A 17,358-nucleotide genomic window follows, 5' to 3' on the forward strand; every position below is an offset into this window, starting at 1 on the left:
GGATGGGCGTGGAGATCACTTAAGAAATACAATCTAGGGGCGCCCGGGTGGCTCAATGGGTTGAGCTACTGCCTTCGGCTCAGGTCATGATCTCAGGGTTCTGGGATTGAGCCCCGCGTTGGGCTCTCTGCTCAGCAGGGAGCCTGCTTCCCCTTCTCCCTCTGCCTGCCTCTCTGCCTCCTTGTGATCTCTATCCCTCTGTCAAATAAATAAATAAAATCTTTTAAAAGAAATACAATTTTTTTAAAAAAGTGTACATGGGAGTATCTGGGTGGCTCAGTCGGTTAAGCATTTGCCTTTGGCTCCAGCCATGATCCCAGGTCCTGGGATCGAGCCCCGCATCCGGCTCCCTACTGCTTCTCCCTCTGACCCTCCCCACCATGCTCTCTTTCTCAAATAAATAATACCTTTAAAAAAAACGACAGAGTGCTGAGTCGCCTTGTATATTCCCAAGGTTGTGTGTGTCACCATCACCACCAGTTTCAAGCATTTTCAGCCCCCCGTGTGCCCTCCCCCAGACCCTGGGAGCCGCCAGTCTCCATCCTGTCTCCATGGCTTTGCCCCTCGGGACAAGTCACATGCGGGAAATCACACAGGCTGTGGCCCTCTGATTCTGGCTCCTTCCACGGAGCACTGTGATTGTTTGGAGAGTCGTGGGCATGGCGGCCTGTGTCAAGACCTTGCCCTTTTTCCCCCCGCGTGGTAGCGCCTGCTACCCGCCCTCCAGCGGGCGGATGTTGGGGCCGTTTCCACCTCTGGGCTGCTGTGAGGAACACCGCTGCCCATGTCTGTGCGCACTGCGCGTGTGGCCACACACGTTTTTTCCTTGTGGTGGGCAGACACCCGAGAGGGGAGTTACCAGGCGCTTAGCTTTCTGAGGAACTGCCAGACTGGTTTCCAAAGGGGCATTCCCTGCAGCGCAGCGTTCAAGGTGACCTACCACCCCCGTGACTGTGCGGGCTCTCCAGGCTCCAGGCTCGAGGTCAGAGTGACCACGGAGCCTGGTGGGAATGACAGGCAGAGAACTGGGCAGGTGTCTGCGGGGCGCGTGTTTATTTCAACCACAGATGGGACCTACGCTCCAACGGTGGCTCCGAGCTTCGAGCTTCGCCTCAGGTCCTCACTTCCAGCGGCCTCCAACGCGGCCCTTCCCTGCCCCCTTCCGGCTGTAGGAGAGGGAGAGGATGTCAGGAAGGAGGGGCTCCCCCAACCTCTGAGACAGGTCCTGACCTCAACTCAGAAGTCTGCCCCCCAGTTCCCGCTCTCCCCGCCTCCCAGAGGAAGGGGCAGGCAAATGCGCTCTCCGTTCAGTGACGGGGACCAGGTGGCTCCCACGCACCTGCAGGAGCTGACATTGGGGGGTGAACTCAGGATGTTCCTGCGGTGCTGAGGGATATTAAGGAGGAGGGGCTGGGGGGAAGGGAGGGATGGGAGACACGAGTGGGCAGCACTGAAGAGGGGCCAAGGTTGGGGTGAAAGAGACAGAAAGTGGGAGACAGGAGGGATGAACAGCGAGCGAGCGGGAGAGGGGAGCGGGGGAGGAAGAGCAAGAAACAAGCTACGGGGTGGGCGGGGTTCTCAGCCTTTGACACTTGGGGCAGGGACTGTCCTCGGCGCTGCAGGGGGCTGAGGGCCAAGGGACCAGGTGCACAGAGAGGGGGGCCCCAGGGAAGGAGAGACACACCCCAGTCTGGGGGGGGCGCACTTACAACTTCTGGGCGTGGCTGATGCGGTTGTACAGAACGTTGATCTGCGCAGGAAAGAGGGAGATGCTGCGAGGACAGCCACGGGGACGCACGCACCAGCCCCTGCCCTGCGCCCATCCCCATGCTGCGCTGCCTTCCTCCCTGGGAGGTGGGTCTCACCTCGTACTTCTGCTGCTTCAGCTTCTCCATCAGGTCAAACTTCTCAGATTCCAGCTGGTGGATCCAGTCGGACAGTTCCTGGGCCTTCTCCCTGGTGGGCCAGAAGGGCTGTCAGGGAGGGGCCGGCCCACACGCCCGACCCAGACAGAACCTCCCAAGGCCACACAGCGAGACTCAGTGAGCACCACTGCTGTCATTTTGTTAATATCCGAGGCGGAAACATTCAAAGTGAGTGGAAGGAAAGGGTTCTTAAGTCCCTGCCCACTGCCTCCACATTCAAAATTCCTGTTTCCCCAAGGGAAAACAATGTCACGGCTAAGGACCCAGGCTTTGGAGTCAGGAAGCCCAGCTTCAAATCCCAGCTTTGCCATTCTCTGGCTTGTGACCTTCGCCAAGTAACCTCCCCGAGGATCCTGCTTCCCTCTCCCGAGCCGGTCCTGGAGCCATGCAAACGCCTCGAGAGCCAACCCTGACCCTGTACGTCTTTTTCGGTGCTCAGACCCCTCACACTGATAGTTTGAAATCCGCATGGTGGGAGCAGTTACGTCATGGAAACGGGCAAATGCTACAGTCAGGACTTTTTGCCCCTGGAGAGCTGGCTGGTGAACATCTGGCACTGTAACACCAGCGGCGAGGCCAGGCTGCTGCTCCAGGCCTCCTGGAGTTCAGATCCCAGCTCTTGCACTTGCAGCTGTGCCACCCTGGAGAGGCTACTTAACGTCTCTGTTCCTCAGGTCCGTCATCTTTAACAGGATAATCATAGTATCTACCTCACAGGGTTGGCTGTGAGGGCATGACTGCAGCAGCCACCACCATCACACCATCACCATCACCATCATCACCACTATCACCACCATCACCGCCATCACCATCATCATCATCATCATCATCACCAACACCACCATCACCATCACCATCATCACCATCACCATCATCACCACCACCACCATCATCATCATCACCACCATCACCACCGTCGCCATCATCACCATCATCATCACCATCATCACCACCACCACCATCATCATCACCATCACCACCATCACCATCACCATCATCACCATCACCATCGCCATCATCACCATCATCATCACCACCATCACCACCATCGCCATCACCATCATCACCATCACCATCATCACCATCACCATCATCATCACCATCATCATCACCACCATCACCACCATCGCCATCACCATCATCACCATCACCATCATCACCATCACCATCATCACCACCACCACCATCATCATCATCACCACCATCACCACCGTCGCCATCATCACCATCATCATCACCATCATCACCACCACCACCATCATCATCACCATCACCACCATCACCATCACCATCATCACCATCACCATCATCACCATCACCATCATCATCACCATCATCATCATCATCATCATCACCACCACCATCACCATCACCATCATCACCATCACCACCATCGCCATCATCACCATCATCATCACCACCATCACCACCATCGCCATCATCACCTCCATCATCATCACCACCATCACCACCATCGCCATCATCATCACCATCATCACCATCACCATCATCATCATCACCATCACCATCACCACCATCATCATCACCATCATCACCACAACCACCATCATCATCACCATCATCACCACCACCACCATGATCATCACCATCACCACCATCGCCACCATCGCCATCATCACCATCATCATCATCATCACCATCGCCATCATCATCACCACCATCACCACTATCACCACCATCATCGCCATCATCATCGCCATCATCACCATCATCATCACCATCATCATCACCACCATCATCATCACCATCACCATCATCACCATCATCACCACCATCACCATCACCACCATCACCATCATCACCACCATCACCATCATCATCATCATCATCATCAATTGTCATTACCTCACTGACCTTCCACGGGTGCATGAGGTAGACTTTCGTTATCCTGGCCTCGTTTTACCAGCGAGGAAAGTGAGGCTCAGAGAAATTACATAACGTGCCTACGATCCCACAGTGGGTAAGAGGTGGAGTGGGCACTGAGCTCCGGCCCCCCTCACTGCACTGCCTCTGGGGAGGTGGGGGTTTTGGACTTTGTGAGTCATGCCCAGGCCAGAGAATATCAAGCTACCGCTGAGGGTCCAAAAGGAAAAACCCTCTGCAGTCTTCCCTCTGGTGGCTTATCACGAGACATGGGCTGTCCTGTGAATGGGAGGTAAAGGGGTAGATAGAGTCCCACGGGGCAGAGGCTTGGCTGGAAAGTTCTCACCAGCGTGTCTGGCTTTAATTCACAAAAAGATGGGGCCTTTCTGAGTTTCCAGGGAACATCAATAGGTCAACATTATCTCTTAACGTTAAGGGAGCCATCTCATCTGGCTTCCCACCATATCACCTCCCAGACTCTACAGCTCACGATACCCACAAAAAGTAGGTCCTATATCAATGACGTCTCCCTGGGAAGAAAACGGCATCCACCCAGAGAGGGAGATGCACTTGCCAAAGTCACACAGCGCCAGGGCTCAGACCTGGCATCTGCCCTCCCAGAGTTTTGCAGGGGTCCCCTTATCTCGCTGTCTTCCAACCAGTCCCCTCCCACCCTGAGTCCCCCATCCCACCTACCGGAGCTGCTCTTCTCCCATGTGGTCGATGTTCAGAGGCTTCTTACGCTCAGAAAGGATGCGCAGTTTCATCTCCCGTCCTGTCTGGCGCTTACCGCGCTTCTGTTCTGCCTGAGGGTAGGGAAGGAGACACACTGAACTGTGGGATAGATCAGAACCCAGGGGCTGAGCTCCTCACCAACATGTCACTACACCCAGGAGTCCAGACCCCTCCTCCCAGCCCCTTCTCCCTCAGACCCAGGAGTCTAGGCCCTCAGCCCCTCCTCCCTGAGACCCAGGAGTCCAGACCCCCAGCCCCTACTCTCCCAGGCCTGGGAGTCCAGGTCCCAGTCCCCTCCTCCCTCAGACCCAGGAGTTGGGGGTCCCAACCCCCACCTCCATCAGGAACCAGGAATCTAGGCCCTCAGTTGCCTCCTCCCTGGGAACACAGACCTTAGGTCCCAGCAGGCTGAACTCACCTTGACCAGGTAACCCCCAAAATGGGCTCCCATGTTGGACAGAACCTTCTTCTTCTTGGCGTCATCCTCCGCCCGCTTCTTGGCCTCTTCCTCCTCCTTCCGCATTTTCTCCTCCTGAGGGAAGAAAGGAGTTAATCCCAAAGGCCAGCCCAGCCCCTGTGGGGAAAGGGTTTGAGGTGGGGATGTGGGAGCTGAGTGACGAGGGATCCATCCACCCAGTGCATGAGACAAAGTCAATGCCAGAACAGGCTAAATGCAGACATACTACCCCGCACCCTTCCAGGCCTGACTGTGACCATTCCCAAGTCCCTTCTCCTCTCTGGGCCTTAATATCCCCCAAGCAAAACTTTTACAGTTGGGAAGGGATATTCCTGCTTCTTTCTGCATTCCTCCATTCTGAATGGCCTGTTCCCAGCGTCGCCGTGTGCCCTCAGTGCAGATAGTCCCCCTCTCTGGGCCTTTGTCTCCTTTATTCTCACGAGACAAGAATGATGGTCTCAGAGGATGCGAGAGGGTGACTGGGGATGGGGATGGGGGACTCAGTGCACTAAAGGGGCCATGGCCTTGAGCCTGAGGACGGAGCTCTAGAATGTCAACTGAAGGCAGCCCCACCATTCCAGAAAGAGTGGCTTGTCCGGACCAGCTCCTCCCCCCACTGAAAGCGCTGGTGAGGCCGGCATGACGGCTTCTGGCACATCCAGCACACTCCGTCTGAATTCGTTTCCTATTGCTGCTGTAACGTGCAAATTTAATAGCTTAAAACAGCGTGAGTTTGGGGTGCCTGGGGGGGCTCAGTCGGTTGAGCATCTGCCTTCAGCTCGGGTCCCGATCCCAGGGTGCTGGGATCAAGCCCCAGGTCCCGCTCTCTGCTCAGTGAGGAGTCTGCTTCCCCCTCTGCCTGCCACTCCCCCTGCTTGTGCTCTCTGTCAAATAAATAAATAAAAATCTTTAAAAAAATAGCACAAGTTTATCACCTTACAGCTCTGCAGGTCAGAAGTCTGAAATGGGTCTTCTGGGCTGTGATCAAGGAGTGAACAGTGTGGAGAGTCTAGGTGAAAAGTCACTCTCTTGCCCCATACTTCTCACCTGCATCCCTTGGGTCCTGGCCCCTTCCTCTGTCTTCTAAGCTAGCAGAGCAGCATCTTCAAACATCCCTGACTCCGACTCTACAGCCTCCCTCTTCCAAGGACCATTGTGATAATGCGGGACCCATCTGGATAATCCAGAATTATCTCCCACCTTAACTTAATCCCACCTGCAAAGTCCCTTCTGCCATGCAGGGCACCACATGCATTGACTTTGGGAATTAGGACGAGAACACCTTTGGGAAACCAGTAGGATGCCTACCATGTCACCCTACTCCTAATCTTTTAAAGTGATTCAAGTGGCAGATCATGTTTCCAAAGCCCACACCAATGGGAGCATTTTCACCAATCTCCTACAACTAGCCAGCAATCTGCTCCAAGATGGACAGGTGACCAATCTGAACATATCCCAGAATCAAGGAGAAGACAGATAAAAGAGGAGTGAAAGCCAGAGTTGCTGGTGGTCACCTGCTACCCCTGAGAACGGGGTGTCTAATTGGGTGACTGACCATCTGGTTCACCTGGGACTGATGGGATACAGGATTTTCAGGGCTCAGACCAGGAACATCCCAGGCAAACCCACGACAACCTCATCACCCCCAGTGTCCACAGAAAGATGGGACCAGGGATAGGAAGAGAAAAGCTGGGTCTTCATGATCTTATTTAAGTTCCTTGATCCAGCCATACCTGAAGCCAGTCACACTCTACTTTTTTTTAGTTATATGAGCCAATAAAATTCTCTTTCTGCTGAATTCGGTTTGGGTTGGGGTTTCTGTCCCTTCCAACAGGAAGATCCTTGAATAATACAGTGCAAGTCCTGCCTTCCTCAGGACTGCAGAAAAGATCATGAACGGGAAATAGAGCATTCTGCTTAAGAAGTAACATTGGGTCTCGCAGGGCAGAGGAGGCACCCACCGCCAGCTTGGCCTGACGCTCACGCTCCTTCTCGGTTCGGAAGCGCTGTTGTTCAGCTCTCTCAGCCCGGCGCCGCTCCTGGGGGAAGGGAGAGGAATGAGGGGGTGCAGGGTCATCCCCTCCCCAAGGAGGTCAAGAGCAGAGATGAGCTAGTTTGAGTGTGGCCACCGACTTGGACAGCCTCAGGTCTGCACTGGACAGGAAGCACTCCCAGCCGCAGGACGGCACCGGCACCGGCACCGGCACGGGCACCGGCACCGGCACCGGGTCTGGGAGGACGCTGCGGAACCCCACCTCCCTCCACTCACAATGCGCTCTTTCAGCGCAATGAGCTCCTCTTCCTCTTTCTTCCGCTGTTCAAAATGCACGTCGATGAGCGTCTGCAGCTCCAGCAGATCTTTCTCCATGCGCTTCCGGTGGATGTCCTGCAGGATGCGGGGGTTGGGGGGGCGTCACTTCCCAGCAGTGCGGGGGACCGGGCACCCACCTGCGCGCCCTCGGAGCCGTGTCGTGGCGGGGGCCCTCCCTGCAAAGACCGACTCGGGCCCTTTAGGGGACCAAGGACTGCTGTTGGCGATGTTCCCAGCAGGGGCACTAGGGGGCCCCTTGGGTCCATTTAGGAGGCTCTGAAAGGAGGGAGAAGCCAGGGGCGCCTGTTCCGGGGCACCTCTTCCTAATTTGCACAAAGGCACCTGGGGACTGGAGGTCCCTTACTTACATCGAAGTCCACACGTTCCCCTTCTGGGATCTTCGGGGGGATCAGTGGCGGGACCACAGGCCTGGCGGGTGGGAAGGGGGAAAGACTGAGCAGCCTGAGCTCCCTGACCGAGCTCCCCGCCGGCTCTCCTGTCAAGTGTGGCTGCCACGGGCCCACGTGGTTTGGGGCACCTGACAGGTGACTGGTCCGAATCGACATTCCCTAGGCTGTCTGAGAAACACACTGGATTTCAAACACTTGGTTCAAACAGAAGAATGGAATATATTTCACTAATAATGTCTCCTATCCTCTACCTGTTGAAATGACGAAATTTCTGATTTAACAGGTCGAATAAAAAATTTGACGAAGATTAATTTTACCCATTTTCCTGTTCTGTTTTACTTTTTAAAGTGCGACTTGAAAATACATATATATACATGCGTGGCTTGCATTAAATAGTATTGGGCGCTTCTGTGCTTTTTAAAACAGCACCTTTAGGTGATTTGCTTCCTACTCCGCTGGCTGTCCCACTTCTGTCTCCTTGTCCCCAGAGAGCCCTTTAAAGGGTTTCACCCTTTTATTTATTCACAGGAATCTCTCTGTCTCCAGCCCAGGCTCTCTCCAGATCCCAGACTCAGGTTAACCAGCGTCTCCTGAACATCTCCGCATTCTCACGCACCACGCCTCCACTGAGCTCACCAATCTCCCCAAGATGGAGGCGGGGGGCTGCCCTGCCCCTCCGGTTCTCAGCCGAGCCCCCGGGCAGGTGATGCCCACCTCCTCCCTCCCCTTGCCCCATCGACACGTCTTGGCCTCTTTGCCTAGGCATCTCCCCAGTCTGTTTCCCCTTTCCACCCCACGCCCCCTGCCCAGCTCAGGCCTCAGCCCCTCTCCTGTGAACCTTCATGCCAGCCTCCTCCTGGCCTCCCAGCCTCTGGCTGTCCACCTTCAGCTCACCTCCCTTCCTGACTTTAGCTCAGAGCTCATCTTTAAGACAAAGCCCAAGGAACCCAGCATTCACAGTCCTTCTCCATCTGACCACAGTCAACTCCTCCAGCAACTTCTCTCCTCCCTCACAGACACACACATTTCATGGTTCCCTGGCTATGGCATGTGCCTTTGCACCCCTGGGCCTTTGCATATCCTGTTCCCTCTGCCTGCAATGCCCTTCCCCTGGTATACTGCATCCCCTGAAGTCTTCTCTCCTCCAACAAGCTTCCCCCGATCCCCCTTGCTCTCTCACTCTCTCCGATCTGATCCAAAGTCATGTTTGCTCAAAACCCCGCACAACCCCATCCCTTCTTACACTCTACGCTCTGGCCACAGTGGAATTGGCACCACCGCCCATGGCAACCCACAGAAGTCTGCTTCTATGTTCTTTCCTCATGCTCAGCTCACTGCCTCCCTGCATCTCCAAGCTTTGGCCCTAGTTTCTCTTCCTCCAGGACCCTCTGCCCCCACGAACTCTCATGGCCTCCACAGACCTGCCTAGTTTAGGAACTTCATCATCAGAATGACCTGTGTCTGTATCTGTTTCCCCCAAAGAGTGGCCTAGATCCAGCCACTGCACCGTGTGTTACCCCTCCGCTTTCTCCTCCACAATATCCCTCCCACCTCCTTCAGCTAGTGATTCAGGAGTCACCTCCCCTGGGAAGCCTTCCGTGACTGCCGAGGGCAAACATAGGGCCCTCGTGTGTGCCACCATCACTGTATCCTGGTCTGTTTCACCAACAGAGCAGCTGGGATCTGACTCGCCAGACGCCATGGAACATTCCCCGGACCATTCGCAGAAAGAAGGAATCACTGTCCTTTCCTGTTCCAAGTGCCCCACTCTCCTTTTCTGCCTTTCTCACACCCTGTCTCTGGGGGTGGGGGACATATTTGGGAGGATGGGATTGGGACCCCCCCCCCCCCGGCTCTGTAGTATCTCACCTTGGTTTGGGGCGCTCTTCCTCTAGTGGGGAGATACAAAGAGATAATTAGCAAGCGTTCATGGGGGTGGGGCTGACACACCCAGAGGAGGGAGCCCCTCCTCCAAGCCACAGCCCCCAGGAGCAGGTCTGGGGGAGAGGCATGAGCCGGGGGAGAAGAGGGGAGAAGGGAAATCAGGGTGGTTGTAAAGGGGGAAGAGGGTCACACGCTTCAGATATACATTCAGAACTGGTGTGGGGATCCCCCTCCCACTTCTCTGGGAGCCCAGGAGTCCAAACCCCCCCAGGCCTTCCTCCTTCTACATACCCAGAGTTCCTGCTCTTCTCCATTTATGCCTAGCCCTGCAGAGTGTCCCCAGCCCCAACCCCTCTGGGGACACAGGAACCCACACTCTCAGGGAGAGCCCCTTCTGCATCTCGGGCCCCAACCTTTGAATGTATATGGGGGAAAAACATGACAGGGTCGGGGGTGCCTGTCCGCAAACATCCAACCCTTCTACAAGTATTCCTCCAGTCTGGGGGAGAAGGCTTGGGTGTCGGTCCCTTTAAGAAGGAAGGGAAAGGGTTAAAGCCTCAGCGAGGCGATTTCCCTTCGTGGACACCAGAGGGCGCGCGAGCTCTCCGGGGCTTAAAGGACCGGGCCTGGGCGGGTTACGGGGGCGCAGGGGGGTCCTCGCAGGGCTCAGGGCCCGAGGAAATCCGTCTCGGGAAGCGAAGCAGCCGCGGTCACCTCGCTCTACCACCGGCTCCGGCTCCTCGGCGGCTGGGGAGGAGGAGGCAGGGGGAGAAGCGAGGATGGGGGAGCGAGGGGGAGCGGCCACGCAGGGGTGTGGGGGGGCAGAGAGGAAAGAGAGGGGAGAGGCTGTTAAAGGACCTGAAGCCGGGGCGGTCGCGAGCCCAGTGCCCGCCGGCCCCCGCCCAGACCGGCCTCCCCGCCGCCCCCCCCCCTCCCCTCCCCACCCCCCCGCTACCCGGCCCCGCGGGGCTGCTCGGGCTGCAGACCTGCGGGGGCCAGGCCTCACCTTCCTCCTCCTCCGCAGCCTCCTCCTCTGGAAAGGGGGCGGGGGCACAGAAGGCAGGTCAGGAGCCCCGCGGGGCCGGGCGGAGAGTTCACGTGAGGGGCGCCGCCACGCCGGAGGATGGGCGCAAGGGGCGAGGGCGACCCCGGTGTCCTCTCGCCCCCCGCGTGCGTGTCCCCAGGCCACCGAGGCCCGCCCACTCCCCACTCACCTTCGGGCTGCTCCCTGAGGGCAGGGGTGGGGAAGAAAGGGCGAGAGGCAGGTTTACGCGTGTTGGACGGGGGAGAGTGTCCCTCGTCTCCACGCCCCCAGCCCTCCCGCCCGCGCCACTCACTCCTCATATTCCTGCTCCTCGGCGTCCGACATCCTGTGACCTGAGGACCAGAGAACACGTGAGTGAGGTGGGATGGAGGAGTGGAGGAGGAGCGGCGGCTGGACTCCTGGGTCTGAGGGAGGAGGAGCTGGGGCCTGGGCTCCTGGGTTTGAGAGAGAAGGGCCTGTGGGGTCAGACTTCCGGGTCTGAGGGAGGCAGGCGGAGAGCCTGGACTCCTGGGTCTGAGGGAGGAGGGGCTGGGGGTCTGGACTCCTGGGTCTGAGGGAGGAGGGGCTGGGGGTCTGGACTCCTGGGTCTGAGGGAGGAGGGGCTGGGGGTCTGGACTCCTGGGTCTGAGGGAGGAGGGGCTGGGGGCCCTGACAGGGAAAGGGCTCTAGAAGGGGGGGGGGGGGCACTGCCCTAAAGCTGCCGCTCCAGCCCCTCCACCACCACAGCTGTCCTCTTTTGTCTTGTGACATGTCCATGGGAACCTGATCTGAGTGAGGATTAGGAGAAGGTATTTGGGAAGGGACTGTGGCCTGAAGACAATAGCTGCCCCACCCCCCAAAGGCTATTTCAGGGGGATGTCGTACATGGTGAAACAGAGGACATTTCCTAAGAAGGGATTCAAGGGGGGAGGCCCCTGGGAGAATTAGTCACACCGGCTCCCTCTCGCACCCCCCCCCCCCCCCCCCCCGCTGGTTATCTTCCCATCTGTCCCCTCCTTGCTGCAGCACTCACAGACTGGGGAGGAGGGTTGTCCACAGACCTCATCCTGAGCCCTACATAGACAGCACCCCATCTTCGAGATTCTCCCAGGACCCACGGTACCCAGGTTTAAGAGCACCCCAAATCCCGAGATCCACAGATCCTGAGACCCCAACTGGTGATCCCCCTGGTTTCTGGAGACAGGCAAGTCCCCGTGTCTCCAGAGTCTGAGACCCCAGTTCTTGAGACTCCAGACTCTGGGCTCAGATATCCTCAGCTCCTGATGCCCTTGGTCTCGACACGTTCTGAAGCCTCAATATCCTGAGACCCCAAAACCTGGATGCCCAAGCTCCGAGGTGTATTCACGATGCCCCGAATTTTGACAGCTCCAGTCATAAGGCCTCAGACCCAGAGTCCTCAGTTCTCAAACCCCCAGAGTCTGAGACTCCCTGTCCTGACCCCCAGACCATCAAACATCCAAGCCCAGATACCCCCAACTTCTGAGATTCCCTCAGAATCAGATCTCAGACCTGCTAGGTCTGAGGGTGTCCCATTCTGGGACACCCCAATCTCGAAACCACAGACTCTGGAACTCTCAAATCCTAATAACTCTGTCTTCAGTCCCCTAAAAGCCCAAGCTTCCTCAGAATTCCCAAGCCTCCGTGTTGTGCCCCCTCCAGCCCCCTCCAGCCCCATCACATCCCTCATGTCTCCCACCCCTCCTGTCCTCTCCCCCAAGGACAAAGTCCCTGGAGACCCCAGGACCGTTACCTAAGGCTGGGTCTGCAGAGTCCACGAGCTGCGAGCTTGGGGACAGAGTCTTGCTGTTGGAGCTGAAGCACCCCTAGGGTTTATAGGGGAGGCTCAGCCCCGCCCCCCCAGGGGAGAGGGAGGGCCAGAGAATTCCTTTCTCCAACCTTGAGTCCCAGCTCAGGGGCTGCCCTGCCCCCAGTCTGGCTCCACATTCAGGATCCCAGACCTCCTGGCTGCTTGGGGACCCCTCCACCCCATCGGCACCGCCTTGAACCCAGGCTAGGTCAGGTGACCTCCAACCTCTGGGCTCCCCACCCCCTTACAGCAGGCTGTGCTCTATGCTTTGAGGTCCCTGGGCTCAGCACACAATAGGTCTTTGAAGAATACTTATTGACAAAAGGGGTACAGGGGCTGCTTTCTCTTATATGGCTCTGGTTCTGCTTTCTGTGCCTCTCCAACGCTGTCCTTCTTTCCTTTGTCTCTGTGACTCCCCATCTGTGTGTCTCTGTCTCCCCCCTCCCTGCCCCCACCCTTTTGTCTGCCACCAGGATTCCACCCTGTTGACAACAGGCGCTAAAGCGGGGAAGCAGGTGTGCACTGGGGGAGGGGAGAGGGTGTGGTGTCAGGCCCACTCGACCTCACACTCCCCCACCTCCATCTGACACTGATCTGTTTCGTATTCCTCCCCCCCCATTTCCCTGCCACTCCATGACCTTGAACTCTAGAGGAGCCGGCCACCCCTCCTGCTTCTCCGTGTCTCTGTCTCTCACAATCTGCCATCTCTGTGTCTATTTCTGGGCATTTCTCTGGGGGTTCTCTCTGGATCGGTTTCAGGCTCTGTCTGTGTCTCTCTGCCTCTGTGTCTTTCTCTCTCTGGGTCTCCCCACACATTTCTGTCTCTGCATTTCCACCGGGGTCTCTGTGAATCTGCCTCATTCTCAGTATCCGTCTATAGGTCTATAGTATCTGTGACCCCATTTCCCTCTCTCCTTGGCGCTGGATCTGTGTCTCTATCTTTCTAGATGTTTCTGGGGCGGCATCCTCCACATCTCTGCCCTTCTCCCTCTTTGGGTCCCCATGTCTGTCTCAGTGGTCTCTGTGCCCTGCGATGCACATGTGCCTCTCCAGTGTCCCTTTCTTTGCACATCTTTCTAGGAATCTCTGTCTTTCCTCCCACTCCATGGGTCTGTCTGTGTCTCTGGCTGTCTCTCTTTGAGCCTTGGTCCGGGCCTCTCTGGGCACCCCGAGAATTCCCCGTTCTGCAGCCCAGCTCCGCTCCTGCGGTGTGGTGTGGCTCTGGGGGGCCCTCCCCTCCGTCTTCTCATCCGCCTCACACCTCACCCCCCAGGCAGCAGACAGGCAGCCACTCCTAGCCTAGAGAGCAACTTTATTACTCCGGGATGCCTCCAGGGCTAGAGCAGGGGGCAGCCGGTCTCAGCCTTCAAACTTTTTCTTGCGGCCCTCCATGCCGCTCAGCGCGTCGATGTTCTTCCGCCAGTCTCCCACCTCCCGGTTCTCCTGGGGGCATGGGTTCAAGGGTTAGGGTCTCCCCCTGGTCGACAGTCTCTCAAATATCCTCCGTCCACCCTCCAGCCTGCTGGGCCACGGTGTTTCGGATGTCCGCCTGGGGATCTGGTTCTGAATATTTCTCGTCCCCTCAGGCAATCCCATCAAATTTGCCCCCACGAACACCCCGTCCTCCTCACGCACTGCGGACCTCCGTGCTCATCTTCCCCTTCTGGCCTCCCCCGTGCACTACTTTTCTCTCTCATGGACATTCTCCTTGCTACTTCCTTCCTCCCTAACACACTTCCTGGCTTTCCTCTTCCAGCTTCTGTCTTCCTCTCGCCCTTCTTGCCCCTCCTAGAGGGGTTCCAGAGGACCCGCTACCAGATTCTTCTCCCCATAACTCCAAGTGCCATCTGCCCTGAGCTGAGGCCCTAGGACTGTTGTCCCCTGCACCCTCTCCCCCGAGCACCCCCTTTCCTGGCCCAAGCCACACTCACCTTCTCTGTGTCCTCCTTCTTCACCTGCTTGAGGTGGGCTCGCAGGTCTAAGGTCTCCTTGGCCCTGGTGCCCAGCAGGGCCTGCATCATGGCATCCGCGGAGATCCTCACCCTCCGCAGGGTGGGCCGCTTAAATTTGCCCCGAAGGTCAAAGATCTTCTGGGTCAGATCTGCGATCTGGGGGCAGTGATAAGGGGAGGTGGAAACTGCCCCCCTCATCCACCTCCCCCAGCCCCCTGCGTCCACCCTGCATTTCCCTCCTCTCTCTCCAAGTCTAAGGATGCTCAGCTCCCACTGCCTTCAGGGAAAAATCCAGGGGCCTCACCAGTAACTGTAAGTCCTCCCCAATCTGCCCTGTCTCCTCTCAGCAAGGCACTGACACATTCTGGTCCAGCTCATGTGTCCCACGATTCCCGACCCACACCTGAGCTCACACATCAACCCCTGATGCTCCGGCTCCACGGTTCTCCCATCTCCTGGCTTCTGCGTGCTGTCCCTTCCGCCCTGACCAGCCTTCCTAGCCACTCTACTCATTCTTCTGCCCCGTTCCCTCCAGGCCCACAGAGCTGTCCTGGGTCTCCTGGTGTCTGCAACAAGCAGCTGCAAGGGGGAAGACACGAGACCCTACCCTGAAGAGACCAAGACTGCCGGGGACCCCCCACCTCTGCGATGTTCTTGGTGACTTTCGCCTCCACATCGTATCTCTCTTCATCCACTTTGTCCACACGGGCGTGGAGTTGTCGGCACAAGTCCTGGTCAAGGAATTGTGGTATATGTGGTCGGGGGGCCCCAACTCCTGAGTCCAAGGGAGGAGGGGTTGGGGGTCTGGAGATCTGGTCCTGGAGGCGCAGTTTGAAGCCGGACTCTGGCGCAGCTCGAAGAAAGGGTGCTAGGAGCCAGGAGTCCCGAGAATCTGACGGAATTGGAGCTGGAGAAATCAACCTCCGGATTTTGAGACCATAGGCAGCCGCAGGCCACATTTCCGAACTCCTGTATAAGGGCTGGGAGGCTGGACACCAAGGTCCCCAGCAGAACTGGGGCATAGTGACTAGACCCATGAGTCCCAAGAGTGAGAGAGCCTCTCACTCTCGTTAGGAACCTCGGATCCCCAGCTGGGCAGGGGTCCCTGATGAGAGCCGGTACCTGCAGCTCCGCGAAGCCCAGCCCGGCCAACTCCAGGGGCTGGCACCGCGTGCTCAGAGCGCGCCCCTTCTCTCCACGCCGCTCCTCCGCCTCCCGCTCCAGTTCTTGCTTCGCAATCTGCAGCATCAGGGTCTGCGGAGGGAAGGCCAGGGACCGCAGCCCACCCGGGACAGCGGATGAGGGCCGCGCCGCACCGGGGACAGCCCTCTCTCTAGGCTCAGGACCGGTCAGCTGTCCCGCAGGGCCACCCCTCTTCAAGGTCGGGTCCATCGTGCCAAGGCTCTGCCCCCATAGCGGGGCTGCCTGCCTTGAGCCCCGCTCACTCGCCATTGAAGGCCCCGCCCCCACGCCCCCAACCCTCAAGCACCCTGAGGACACCTAGGCACCCGCTCCTGGCCCACCGGCACCTTCAGCTGCAGCTTCCTCGAGGCGGAGATCTTGGACTTTTTCTGCCGAAGTGGGATAGAGCCGGGAACAGTGAGGGCGGGGAATGGAAGACGGACGGTGGGCTGGGGGCCTCACAGCCATTCCCTCACACCTGGTCCGGCTTTGGGCCTGCCTCCAACTCTGGCCGAATCTACAGGAAGCCACGCCCCAAGCCCCACCCACCAATCCTGGCCCCTGATCTGGTAGGCACTGCCCCCTATACCCTAAGCATCGCAGTCCCCACGGACAACGGGACTCCGCCCATAGGTAGGTCTCACCAATCCAAGCCCTCCCTCTGCAAAACCCCGCCCTTAAAGAGCGGCTGCTCCCAGGCTCCGCCCACGAGCAAAGCCCCGCCCCGTCTAAGGCTCTGGTCCCGCCCCCATCCCTAGGTGCCGCCCACCTCTGCAGACTCGGAACCCCGACCCGTACAACCCCCTCCTCACCTTGGCGTGCGGCTCCGTGGCGTACGCGCGGTAGTTGGCAGAAGACCGGCGTCGGATCGGGGCCGGAGCTGGGGGCGGGCACCCCGCCTGGGGTTGGGGGAACGGGGCCGCGTCACCGCCGGGCCCCCGCTTCCCCCCTCCACGCCGTCTCCTGGGGTTGCAGCCTCCCGCCCCAGGCCCCACCCTGCTGCGCCCTCCCCTGCCGGTTGCCCCTCGCCTGTGCCCGCTCTCACCGCATCGCCGCTCCTGGAGGGAGAGACCAGGAGAAGGGATTAATGGTGGGCCTGTGTCCCCTCCAGTCTAAGAGACCCCAGAGGAAGGCCTACCAGCTCCTCCGTCCTAGGATCCTAGGAGCCCTGATTCCCAAAGTCTTCTCTCCTGCAGACACCCAGGGATCCTGTCCCCACCTCCCTTCTCAGGCCCTGTGTCCAGCCTTGCAGTCTCACCTCCCACCGCCTCGGGCCTCGGGGAGTCCCAGTTACCAAGCTGCACTCACTCGTCCGCCATGCTGAGACTCGGGCCAGGGGTTGCTCCTGCACAGACCGGGCAAGGGGAGCTCGGAGGGTCAGTGAGGGCACGCCCGGGGTAACCTTGAAGGCCCCCGCGACTTCGTGCTCCTCTGGGCTGCTCAAGCTTCACTGAGGACACTGAGATAAGGGGCGTGGACTGAGACTAAATATACTGCTGCCACCTCCTCCCCCTGCCCAGGATGTGAGATAACCGGGCGCGTGAGAGGTGGGGTGGGCTGCTGTCCAGCTGAATCACCCTTCCACCTTGGCGGCCTGGGAACTCAGACCCAGGAGTGCAGACCCCCAGCCCCTCCTCCCTCAGATCCAGGAGTCCAGACCCCCAGCCCCTCCTCCCTCAGACCCAGGAGTCCAGACCCCCGGCCCCTCTTCCCTCAGACCCAGGAGTCCAGACCCCGGCCCCTCTTCCCTCAGACCCAGGAGTCCA

At 58.3% G+C, this 17,358-nt stretch overlaps 2 protein-coding genes across 5 annotated transcripts; both read right to left on the reverse strand.

Moving 5' to 3' along the window:
• Nucleotides 1-1,016: 1,016 nt before the first annotated feature.
• TNNT1 (troponin T1, slow skeletal type) lies at nt 1,017-11,155 on the reverse strand. Of its 2 annotated transcripts, XM_045987125.1 has the most exons (13): nt 10,944-11,155; nt 10,821-10,834; nt 10,613-10,639; nt 10,321-10,353; nt 9,592-9,613; nt 7,681-7,741; nt 7,271-7,387; nt 6,963-7,040; nt 4,963-5,076; nt 4,506-4,615; nt 1,866-1,956; nt 1,710-1,750; nt 1,017-1,166 (listed from the first exon to the last, which is right to left on the reverse strand). In XM_045987125.1, the coding sequence occupies exons 1-13, from the start codon at nt 10,973-10,975 to the stop codon at nt 1,121-1,123; spliced, it is 786 nt and encodes a 261-aa protein (XP_045843081.1). In that variant the 5' UTR covers nt 10,976-11,155; the 3' UTR covers nt 1,017-1,120. The 2 variants fall into 2 exon arrangements, with proteins under 2 accessions (XP_045843081.1, XP_045843082.1); XM_045987126.1 differs by lacking the exon at nt 10,321-10,353 and having other exon boundaries at nt 10,944-11,154.
• Nucleotides 11,156-13,771: 2,616 nt separating this feature from the next.
• Nucleotides 13,772-17,310, reverse strand: TNNI3 (troponin I3, cardiac type). Of its 3 annotated transcripts, XM_045987118.1 has the most exons (8): nt 16,901-17,310; nt 16,638-16,650; nt 16,405-16,491; nt 15,940-15,981; nt 15,533-15,664; nt 15,052-15,141; nt 14,390-14,566; nt 13,772-13,901 (listed from the first exon to the last, which is right to left on the reverse strand). In XM_045987118.1, exons 1-8 carry the CDS (start codon nt 16,909-16,911, stop codon nt 13,818-13,820), a joined length of 636 nt encoding a protein of 211 aa, XP_045843074.1. In that variant the 5' UTR covers nt 16,912-17,310; the 3' UTR covers nt 13,772-13,817. The 3 variants fall into 3 exon arrangements, with proteins under 3 accessions (XP_045843074.1, XP_045843072.1, XP_045843073.1); XM_045987116.1 differs by having other exon boundaries at nt 15,533-15,981; nt 16,405-17,310; XM_045987117.1 differs by lacking the exons at nt 13,772-13,901; nt 14,390-14,566 and having other exon boundaries at nt 14,604-15,664.
• Nucleotides 17,311-17,358: the final 48 nt, after the last annotated feature.

The sequence above is a fragment of the Meles meles genome, chromosome 19 (assembly GCF_922984935.1).
Source record: "Meles meles chromosome 19, mMelMel3.1 paternal haplotype, whole genome shotgun sequence".
Taxonomy (NCBI): Eukaryota; Metazoa; Chordata; class Mammalia; order Carnivora; family Mustelidae; genus Meles; species Meles meles.

What these genes read in the sequence shown, in the direction of transcription:
- TNNI3 (XM_045987116.1), bottom strand. Translation starts at nt 15,862, where the DNA reads ATGGCGAGTGAGCGGGGCTCAAGGCAGGCAGCCCCGCTATGGGGGCAG. An exon ending in TGGGCTTCGCGGAGCTGCAG is followed by an intron (nt 15,142 to 15,532) that starts GTACCGGCTCTC and finishes TTCCTTGACCAG; the next exon opens with GACTTGTGCCGACAACTCCA. An exon ending in AGAAGGAGGACACAGAGAAG is followed by an intron (nt 13,902 to 14,389) that starts GTGAGTGTGGCT and finishes CCATGCCCCCAG; the next exon opens with GAGAACCGGGAGGTGGGAGA.
- TNNT1 (XM_045987125.1), bottom strand. Translation starts at nt 10,975, where the DNA reads ATGTCGGACGCCGAGGAGCAGGAATATGAGGA. An exon ending in GAAGAGCGCCCCAAACCAAG is followed by an intron (nt 7,742 to 9,591) that starts GTGAGATACTAC and finishes CCCACCCGCCAG; the next exon opens with GCCTGTGGTCCCGCCACTGA. An exon ending in AGCGTCAGGCCAAGCTGGCG is followed by an intron (nt 5,077 to 6,962) that starts GTGGGTGCCTCC and finishes TTCTTCCCTCAG; the next exon opens with GAGGAGAAAATGCGGAAGGA.